The sequence below is a fragment of the Acanthisitta chloris genome, unplaced genomic scaffold, assembly GCF_000695815.1.
Source record: "Acanthisitta chloris isolate BGI_N310 unplaced genomic scaffold, ASM69581v1 scaffold2482, whole genome shotgun sequence".
Classification (NCBI taxonomy): Eukaryota; Metazoa; Chordata; class Aves; order Passeriformes; family Acanthisittidae; genus Acanthisitta; species Acanthisitta chloris.
In genome coordinates, this window is record NW_008660861.1 from 31275 (window position 1) to 42259 (window position 10985).

The following is a 10985-nucleotide window of genomic DNA, read 5'->3' on the forward strand; positions in this document are numbered from 1 at the left end:
GGGGGAAAAAGAGGCGACTGGAAGTCTCTGACAGATTTTGAGTACTGAGGAAAACTGTACTGATTCCTGAGCTTTAATTCAGTGTGGGGGGTGTGTGTGTCTGTGTGTGTGTGTGTCTGTGTCTCTGTCTCTGTCTCTGTCTGTGTCTCTGTCTGTGTCTCTGTCTGTCTCTGTCTGTGTTGGTCTGTGTCTGTGTGTGTGTGTGCACCCCTGTACTGAAAATGCTCAGCAGTACTCCTGGGCGAAGGAGAAGGACACAAAGCTCTGAAGGACAGTCCTGAGGTGTTCCATCACTGTAGAACTGCAGTTGTGGCAGATTTCTAACAAACGTGCCTGATGACAATGTGTTCTTGTCTGCAGGTGAGAACACAGGAGATGGCGAGTTAGACCTGAGTGGGATCGACGACAGCGAAATCGATCGGGTAAGGTGCCCTTGGAGCCCTGGAGCTCTGCATCTGTGTGTCTGAGAAATGCTTCTCACCTGGTTTGTCCTCCCCTCCACTGCCTCTGCTCTCTGGGCTGGAGTATTGCCCAGGGAGGTGGTGGAGTCACCAGCCCTGGAGGTGTTTCAGAGATGTCTGATGTGGCACTGGAGGATCTGGTTTAGGGTTTAGGGGTTCCAGCCGTGACAGGTTAATGGTTGGACTGCATGATCTCAGAGGTCTCTTCCAGCACTGATGGTTCTATGATTCTCTCTGTAGGGAGGTTCGGGTGGTTTCAGTGGTCTGAGATGAAAACTAATGTTCACACTAATGTGTGAGTTTGATATTCCTTGCACAAGTTTTATATATATGTATTTATGAGGCTGCTGCTGCTTGCTCTTAGCATGCTGGAATGATTATGTTTTAGAATGTCCTCTGTTCCAAAGGAGAACTTCAGAAAGTTTGGTGGAGCTCTAAATTCATTATTTAGTGTAGATACATTCAGCATGGGAGGCTGCCATAGGAAGCAGAGTGTGAAACAGAGGGCACAGCCTGTGTAGGTGTATGGGGTTGAGTGTTGTGTGTCGCAGCAAACACCTCCCTGCAGCCCCAGCAGGATGGGCCGAGCGGGACAGGCGGGCGGCGATACCTGCATGGTGTGGGGGGCTGCTCAGTACAGCCAGCCCAGCATTCACACCATTGCCGGGCAAGAGCAAACACATCTCCTCCTCAGCTCTCATGTTCATTTCTACAGCAATAGACTGTAATGTTGCAAGCACAAGATTATGAACTCTGAAAGCCTAAGCAGGATGAATAGCTAGGTAGGAAGAAGTGGGTTTTACTGTTATGGCCCATTTTTAATAGAAGCAGATGAAAGGGTGAAAATACTGGGCTGATAAACCAGGACTTGCCCAGCTGCTTGCCCTGGGAGGAGGGGCTGACTCCTCCCTGCACTGCTTTCATTTAACTGCACTATTTGCTGTATGAAATCTTAGATGTACATTTTACTCTGGAGAAACTCTCAAATGCTCAGACCCATTAGATGGAGAATCTCAGATTGCTTTTCTTGCACTTAAACATCATTTTACAAGTCTTGGGTCCATTGCTTAAAATTAAAGTGTCTTGTTCATGAAGGATGAGCCAATTTGTCTCCTCTGTTCTGCAGAAGTTCTTCACTCCCAAACAGCATCGAGAGAACTTTTGTTCCATTGATAGTTGTGCTAAATACTGGGTTAATTTTTGCATTTAAGTAATTTGCAATTAAGCAATTGCTACCTATCTAGTTATTTATTTCTGTAATTCTTCTGAGTAGTCCTGGATGTGGTTTTGCAACTCCATTGCCCCTAGTGATGCTACCAAGACTGAGTGGAGTTAGCTGCAAGAAGCCTAGATGTGGTTACTGAACCCAAGTCTAAAATGTAGAGGACTAAAGCTCGACCTGTCTGGGCTGGTTTCTGCACACAGCCGTGGCCATTGAGCTAATAATCTCAGTAACTCTGCCATAACCTCGCAGACCTCCCCAGGATACAGATGTTTCTGTCTCAGTCTCGCAGAGCACTTGCTGGTTTGGGGTACAGAGCACCACCAGCACACAGAATGACTTGCAGATGACCATGTTATCATGATAACCTCTGGTGTCATCTGAAGAAGATCCTATACCCAGGACCATTTGTGGTTAATAACAGGCTGTGTTTGGTGAGTCCTGGGTGGGTTTTGGTCACCCCACCACAGTTTGGAAGCCAAGCACTGGGTTTTGAGGACAGGTCATTGCTTTTGCCAGCTGTGGAAGTTACTAGAAATGCTCTCTGATTGTCACATCTCACTCAGGGTTTCTTTTTATTAATGCATTTTTAAAGACAGAATGTGAATTGTCCTTACCAGTGGTTTTTCAGTTCAGTTGTGCTCTATGGTTTTCAAGTTGATTTCTGAAAGTAGATGAACTTGTTTTGTCTTTTAGTATATCCTTAACGAAACAGAAGCTCAGATAAAAGCAGAGCTGTGGATGAAAGAAAATGCAGATTATCTGAAGGAACAGAAAGGTAAGTCTGTAGGGCTGAAGTTCTGCTTTTGGCTGGTGTTGCTGAAATGTGCAGTCTGCGTATTCTTCATGCTGGTTACCCTTTTGTCATCTTTCAGAAAAGGAAGCAAGAATAGCAAAAGAGAAAGAACTTGGGATTTATAAGGAACACAAGGTATTAAACTGTGTGTTAATTGTGTCTGTTTGCAATGTCCTGGAGATCTGTCCTGTGCAGACTGTGTGGGCATGGTGCTCACTCACCACTCAGCAAGCTAAAGCTGCTGTGTCTCTAGCTATAACTCAGTTACAAGGCTGGATTTCTTCAGGTGGTGAATAAAACACACTCTTGCTCAAACTTTTTACTTTAAAATGCTGCTACGAGGAAATTCTGTGCATGTCAAAAGTCAGATCTAGCTCTTTGCATTCACGATTGCTGTTCTAATTGCTTGCTTATTAAAATACAGGTCTTAAGACATGCCTAACTTTTTTTAACGTGTGCATGGGGAATTTGTTTGTACTTGCCATAGATTCGGTGGCTTTCTTTGCTCTTAGAATAATGATTTCTTTGTGAAGAGCTGAACAGATCCTTGTTGCAGCCACTTGAAGGAGTGTTTTGTTCTACCTTTCATAAAGAATGCGACAGTTATGGTAACAAATGGCATGTCCTGTCTCCGTGTTTAGCAGTTTAAAGCAGCCTAATTGGCCATACATTCACCATTTACAGCATCAGTGTTTCGTGTAACTGAGCAAGTGACAAGTCAAATCTTCCACATGCAGCTAAAACCCATGTTGGTTTTAGCGTGTGTATCCTCTATCTTTTTTCCCAGCTAATGCGAAAGGCAGAGTTTCCTGCTCCCCTTAGGTACAGCAACAATAAAACCAGAGCCAGACAATGAGAGACTGTTGGTGCCCCAGTGCTCGCTCACCGTGTGCTCAGGCAGACGTGGCAGCCTACCAGCAATTCCCAGAGCTGTCTGCCTGGCTGGCACGGCTGAGCAGCCCAAACACCCAGCAGTTCTCTCTGGCTCGCTCTTGTTCCTGACAGCTTGAGTAGAACCTGATTGATGTGGTGCTTCCCCATGGCAAGGTAGCACTTGACCCATGTAGGCAAACAGGGGCTGTTACCCGTTGAAATGACTCTGCTGCAGAGCTCGGTGTTGACACCTCCTTTTGCAAAGGGAAGGGCCAGGCAGAGGTTCTGGGGCTCTGTGTACCTCCCCAGGTGTGGGACGTGGCTGTGGGCTGGCCCTGGGCAGCACCTCCTGCGGGGCTGGGCAGAGGCTGCGGCAGGTGATGCTGCAGGTGATGATGCAGGTGATGCTGGTGGCACTAACGCCAGGCCCTGCTCGGAAAGCTGCTACTCCCAGCCCTGGCCTGTTCCAGAGTGGAGAAGGAGTTGGATGCTGCTTTCCCACACCATGCCAGGCTTGCCATAAACAGTTCCATGGTGTCGAGGAGGAGTTGTCAGTGCCCAGGGGAGCCAGCCCAGCTTCACTCACCTTCAAGGCACTTGTAGCAGGGGGAAGTCTTTATCTCCACGCTGGGTGGTGCTCCCAGGGTCCCCATCTCCATGACAGGACTTCCCTCCCTGGGTTTTCTCATGCCCATCCTTCCCTGGCAGCTCTGCGGGTACTGAGCGAAGTGTTTGTACCCAGCACTGGCACAACTCTCACCTTTCCCTGGGCCCCTGGGGGGCATGAGGGGCAGTGCCTGCATCCCAGCACAGCACCTGAGCAGGGCTGCAGCACAGCTCACCCTCTGCTTCACAGAACCCTGTTTGTCTCTGCAGCACTAATTTTGTATTTTAATTAAGCCAAAGAAATCGACAAAGAAGCGGGAGCCAATTCAAGCCAGCACAGCAGGAGAGGCCATTGAAAAGATGTTAGAACAGAAGAAAATCTCGAGTAAAATTAATTATAATGTGCTAAGGGACCTGAACAGCAAAGGAAGTAACACACCAAAGAAAGAGGATGACAGCACTGATGACAGCACCAACACCAAGAAGCTGTCAAGAAGAAAATCTATTGCCAGTAGGAATATAGCCAACCCTGTAAACAGTGTGGGAAAAAGGTACTGCAATTGTGCATTTATATCTCTGTCTGTGAGACTGTCTATGTTTCTTTCTGAGCCAGACAACGCAGGGACTGAAACATTTGTTTGAGGCTAAAATAATGTCGGGCTGTGTTTGTATTTATTTTGCCTGCAGTGTCATGGTGACACCTTATTTATAGCTCCCAATTCCGAGGGCTGCTGGGGCTGAGCTGAGGCTGTGCTGGTCCTCCTGGGCCCAGGAAAGAGAAGTCAATGGAAATTCGTGCGTGTGGGTCAGTCAGGGACACCTTTACCCCACAAACCTCTGGCATGTGCCATCCCTTCTCTTGTCTCTGTCAGCAGCACTGAGCCTTCGAAAGCTTTGGATTCTCACTTGATACGAAAAGTATACTTCCCATCTGTTTTGACAGCTAGCTGCTTTGATTAGCTTTTATTTTAGCTTTATTCCAAACTTTTGTGGTTAATTGATGACACAAACATAAAGCTTTGCAGTAAATTTCTGTGCTTACAAATGATTTACAGCATGAGGAAAGCTCCTGCTTTAATCAGTGAAATCCTCCACTTGCTGGGCAGATTTGTGGTGTGCTCTGAAGTGACTAAGGAGATTGATGTGTCCAATCTGCAACAGTCACCTGTTTTATCTCTCTCTGGTTTATGAAATCATGTTGGGTCATCATTTGAATCATGTTGATGTATACTGGTTTCTTACTTAGATTTTATTTACTACCTAAAAGATATTGAGGATTTTTTGCTTTCAGAATTACAGGCCAAACACCACAAGGAGACTTTGATGTTTAACTCTGAAGTACAAAATGATGTAGTTTGGATTCAGGCATGTGTGAAGGGCCTGGGGCAGGGCAGGCAGCTGTGAGGTGTGAGAACTCACCAGCTCCTGGCGGGACAGGGTCCAGGGGGTTCCTGAGAAACAGTGCTGGAGGGATAGGAGGCCCAAGCCTCAGAGGCTGAGCAGAGCAAGGCTCCCTCCTCATGTGCCTGCCCTCGCCTGCCCCAGGGCTCAGGGTTTGCTGTGTGCCATGCTCTGTCACCGTTCTGTGCTCCACCATGGCTTCACCCTCCTTTGGCCCCTCCACATCAGCAGCTTTGCTTTCCAGCTCTTGGCTCACTGTGGCTTTGAGCTGCCACTTGAAATGATTTCTGCCGGTCCAAGCATGTAAGTTTTCCACTAGGAAAGGACAGGGGAGGTGTACTGAGGATTAATTTCGCAGCGTTTAGCTTATGCTTTATTTGCAGTTAGCAGGTACTGATGAGTGATATTTCTGGTGTCCGGTTCAGGGTCAGCAGTGCAGAGCTGGGTGGGAGGCAGGGGCTGGGCAGGGTCCTGGCCCATGTCAGGGCTCAGCAGTGTCATCCATGCTGGAGCTGCTTCGCCACCTCCGCCCTTGTCACTCCTGAGGTTTGCAGGAACTCCTGGTGGAACCAGCGTGTTAAACTCTTAACAGGTGTTAAACTCCTTGGAAAATCATGCCATAAATATTTAATTTAGCAGTGGTGCAACTTGAAAAGGTTTTTGAATAAATACAAATCAGTATTTTCCAAAAGCAGCTAATAAAACGTGTTTATTTTTCCTCTTGAGAGCATAAAGTACGTCCTTAAGATGCATAACAGAGTTTGCTGATGATGATTAGCAGATCTTGGCTACAATGAACGTAGCAGCAGAACACTTTAGGGGAGTGGAGGGTACGTGCAGACAAGTGAGCGAAGCAGATTTTACAACCCTGAAGTAGGCAGAGTTCTTGCTTAAATATTATCAAGAACTGGAAAACCATTACTTGGGCTTGTTTTTTCCTTGCAATTAAAGATTTATGGCATCCTCTTGATTTTTTTGCTGTAGCCTAAATGCCTTTTAAATGGCACCAGTTGGTGCTCTGCATTGTATCCCACGCTGTGCCTTGTCACCCATGCTCAGCATCCTCCAAGGGGCGAGCAGCGAAATGCCTCCTTGGGATACAGGAATCAGGGTGATTGATGTGCAGTTAGCAGCAATAAGACACCTGAACATGGCTCAGCAGAGGAGGAGTGAAGCACACAGTGTGTCCTTATCCAGGTGGTGTTTGCAGGGAGAGAATCATATGGGGTTGAGTTGGAAGGGACCTTAGAGTTCGTCTGTCGGTTTGGGGTGCAGTGACTTACAGTCCTGCACGTTTGTCTTTATGTGTCTTAAATCTTTAGCAAGCTGCATCTGACTGCAGCAGCACCATGAACAACCAGGCTTTGTCCTTGGGTTCGTCGGAGCTGTGGTCTGATTGTAAAGAGCTTTAGTCCTGGTCCCAGTACAGGGAACACCAAGGTACAGGAAACACTAAGGTACAGGGAACACCAAGGTACAGAGAGCTCCAAGGTGCAGGACCTCCAAGGTACAGGGAGCACCAAAGTACAGGGAGCTCCAAGGTACAGGGAACACCAAGGTGCAGGAAACCCCAAGGCACAGGGAGCTTTACTGGCTGGGGAAAGAGCAGTCGTTCTTGGGGATGGAAGCAGCACTCCTGAAAAGGTATGCAATTAGCAAAGTGGAATTTTTACATATATATGCACATATATCTTTATTGCTTTCCTCTTGCAAGGAGTTTGGGCAGATGATGCAGCCAAGTGGGTTGTGTGTCTTAGAAATCATCTCCATGTACAGTCTGTAGCACCCTGGGAATAGCAAGTTCATCCTCACTTGCTCCTTTCTAATTGCCCTTTGCTGTAAAACGCTCTGTGCTGCTGTTCCTCACAGAGGACTTCAGATTGTCCCTCACAAAGGGTTTCCCCACTGCAGCCTGGTGCAGTCTGGGGTGGCTGTTCTGTGTTCTTAACAGCACCTAAAGCAGCAGTTGCAGTGCTTATCAGTTAAAATATTGGGAAGGCTTTTGTCTTCTGATGTGATAATGATAAGCAAATGTTAGGGTGTTGTAAAAGGCTCTTGGTTGGCAAGAAGTGTGAATAGCTGGAAGCTGAGCCTGGCCCCAGGAGCACGCTCAGCCCAGGTGCTCTGTCAGTGGTGTCCTTCCATCAGAGCTGTGCTGCTGCCACAGTCACCCGATGGTTTGGATTCAAACCTTTACCTGCGTCTTACTTAATTGAAAAATCCCAACTTTGAAATCTCAGAAATGCTGGGAGGTACTTTCAAAGAATTCTTCCAATGACTGTGCAGGTTCCTCGTTTTAGGTGTCAAACACTGCATACATGAGTGTTTTCAGAAGCAACTGAGGTTTTGAACAGGTTTCTTTGCCTTTTTGAGCTTAGGACAAGCTGTGCTTTCCTCAGACCCAGAATTGCACTGGGGGTTCACTTGTTCCATCTGTCACAGTGGTAGAAGATGACTAATATCAATGTGAGTAATTATAGGGAGTTTAATGTTGTGTAAATGTATTTCATTCTGTTCCTTGATGCATTTTCGTCCCGGTGAGTGTCGTGGCTGGAGCTGCACACACAAAAGCCTTTTCCTTCTTGCTGTGCTGCAGCTGTGGCACAGTGGATGTTCCCAGAATAGATGTTGCAACTCTGATTTCAATTACCAGTTGCACAGTTTAGCATATGAAGCATAAGAATAACATGTTGAACTCTGAGAGGAGAACAATTGCCACTTGGAGCTACTGAACTGCAGTTAGATCTGTGCCATGTGCTGGATTCACTGGTTCCTGAATAGTGGAGTAAATGCCAAAATTTCATTATGGCAACTGACCCACCTGTACTTTCATTCTTAAAAATGTAACGGGAGGAAAACGCCCCTGGATAACTCAGGGATAGGGAAACAACATAAAGAATCCTGCTCCGTGTGACCTGTGCTGTGTTTAGGTTCAGTGATGCTGCAGATCATCTCTAGTTGTGCATTGTTCATGAAGAGCATTCAGATTTTAGAGTATAGACTTGTCATGTTGTCAGAACCTGGTTTAGCATAGGGATAAGGAGCTTGGTCTGGTGGCACTGCAGGAGAGTGTTCTGAGCTGTCATTTGTTGGGACTTGTGAGAGCCTTGGAGAAATACATACACATATGTGTATAAACCTGCTAAGATCCAGTGAGGACACAGCTAGGCTCGGATGAGCTCTGTTCGTGGGCCCCAAGCGATTAGAACACCTCCAGTTTCAAACTAAAAAGGCAATGATCCTGCCTGGCCTCGGGGCCAGACCCAGGTCAAGGCTTCTTATTTTTACAGCGGCTTCCTGTTTGTTCAGTATAAATTGGATATTGCTTTTCTGCCTCCCACTCCAGAGAACCATCCCCTGTTTGGGCTCCAGGTCAGGTTGGTGGGCAGCACAGAAATGCAGAGGAGATCGTGGGGACTGTCTGAAGTCATTCTGGCTTGTGTCTTGAGACCAAGTAGGAGCATGTTCAGCGCAGAAGGAGATTCCGTGTGACAGTTGGATTGTGAGAGCTGCCTTTGTCTGTGTTCTCATTTTCAGGTTGGTTAGGAGAACACTCTTGTGAGCGTTTTCCCTCCCAGATTGCACTCGGTGTGTCCAATGGGAGAGTGAATGCCCATAGGTGTGTGCAGTCTCCTGGACGTTAGTGACAGTAGTTGTGTGTGATGTGGGGCGAGGAGAGTGAAGGGAACAAAGGGCTTGGAAGTGTTCTGTGTCCTGTTAACCAGCCCTGGAGGTGCATGTCCTGCTGTCACAGCTGAGAGGCCTCCAGTGCTGTGAGATGCTCCTTCCCAGTCCATACCTTGTTCTCATTTACTTTCCCTTTTTCACAGTGGGAAACGGTTGGTTTCTGCACTGATTTTCCTTTGTCCCTTTTCCAGCAGCTTGTTGGTCTTCACAGTATATGTCTGCTCATTTTTCTGCTACAAGCCAAGGGAAGCATCTGTCTGATGTGTTTCAGATGTGACAGTGAGCTTGAGTCTTCAGCAGGTGTTTGTAAAATGTTGAAGGAAAAGCAACAAAAAGTTAACTTTTCCTCCCTGCAGACACTGTTTCACCAAGACTAATGCCCAGGCTAGGAGAGTAGCCATGTGGAGCCTCTTGCTTCTCATTGTGTGCAGGTATTGCCAGGCTGGGTGGCTGGCAGCTCTTCTGTGGCTGCAGTTCTGCCCCCAGGGATGGGTAGAGTATTGGAAAGTTGCAGCAGTTTGTACTGTTTGTTCACGTAAGATTTAGCAGCACCTCCATAATTAGTTTTACATTGGCCAGTGTCTGTAACTCAGCCATTTATCTGAGTGCTGTTCCATTACCCAGTGATGCTTCTGGCTTCCACTTTACCTTGCTGTGGTTGTTGCTAAATATAGGATGAAATATCCTGAGATAGCTCCTAAATGTGGTCTTAGAAGATATTTGCAGCAAATTTAGCTTTTTCTTCTGTTGCTGAATTTCCAGAAGTCTTTGCCCAGATCCTCTTCCATCTGTGCCATCTGCCTCCAATGCAGCCAGAGGATAGGCTGGACAAACCCATTACTGTGTTTAGACTGTGCAGGAGCTGAGGAAACTTCCTGGCCTACTCTAGAGAAGCTCATCATCTCCTCTCTCATACAGACCTCCTCCTTGTGACCCAGAAAGTATGATGGGAGGAAACCACTAACTTTCGCATCTGTTTTGCTCTCCCCCCATGTTTTGCACTTGAATAGAAACCTGTGCTGCCACAGAGGTGAAGGTACAGAGCAGAGCACAACATGTAAGGACCTCGGGACCTGTTGTCCATCTGCAGTGGTGAACCTCTTGCCCTGAGTGCTCTTCCAAGGCAGCTCTTGGCTCAGCAGCTGTCAAAAACCGAGGCAGTTTGAAATCCAGCAGGAGTGTGATGGGTGGGAAGGAAAAGATACAGCAAGGCTGTTGCAGCCCATGATGTGATAGCTCTGAGACCTGTGTTGGTATTCAGAGCTGAGTGTAGCCTTGGTGAATAGGAGCACTTGGTGCTTGGACACTGAGAATGTTCTCAGCCACATACAGAGCAGCAGTGTCAGACATGGGTCCAGTGGGTGCTCTCTATCCAGAAATGGTTTGGATGTGGTATTTAGGTGGAAGAAATACATGCTGTTACAGTACAGTGCCCTTTTACAACGTTATCAGCGTCTTTGGTCTGGGTGGTTTGAGGTCTGAGGTACAAAGGACATGCACACAGGTTTGGAAGTGAAGTGCCTGGCATGTTTATTCTGTAAGGTTATCTTTGCCTGTCTGCAGTGAGCAGAAAAATGCCTTTGCACACTTCTGCATGGATGTTATCATGGAGCAATAAAGAAACAAACCCATTTGGAATCCCAGCTGAAACCATTGCTGCTGAAGTTGAGTGAGATAATCATCAGATTAAAGTTGTAGTTGAATCAGTCACTCATCTGATTAGTTAGTAATGGTGACCAAAGTCAGCAGTGGATCGGATTACTGGGTGAAGAGAGGTAGGACAGAAATCAGGGTAGTTTGAAATTGTCACTTGCTGCCTGGCTCTGAGGGGCAGAGATGGGACTGTCTAGTCTCAGCCTTAGTGTGTCCATGTAAGGGTTAACTCTGTGCCTAAAGGTGCTACTTAATTGAAGGTGGTTCAGGCACTTGTTCTTCTTCC

General features: G+C 47.0%; 1 protein-coding gene across 1 annotated transcript in view; it reads left to right on the forward strand.

The window, feature by feature from the left end:
- BRF1 (BRF1, RNA polymerase III transcription initiation factor 90 kDa subunit) overlaps positions 1-10985 on the forward strand; it is a 69526-nt gene that overhangs the window by 30282 nt on the left and 28259 nt on the right. The window contains exons 6-9 of the mRNA XM_009069972.1: positions 361-422; positions 2380-2461; positions 2559-2614; positions 4253-4509. Of these exons, the coding sequence (XP_009068220.1) occupies positions 361-422; positions 2380-2461; positions 2559-2614; positions 4253-4509 (457 nt within the window). The remainder of the gene's footprint in view (positions 1-360; positions 423-2379; positions 2462-2558; positions 2615-4252; positions 4510-10985) is intronic.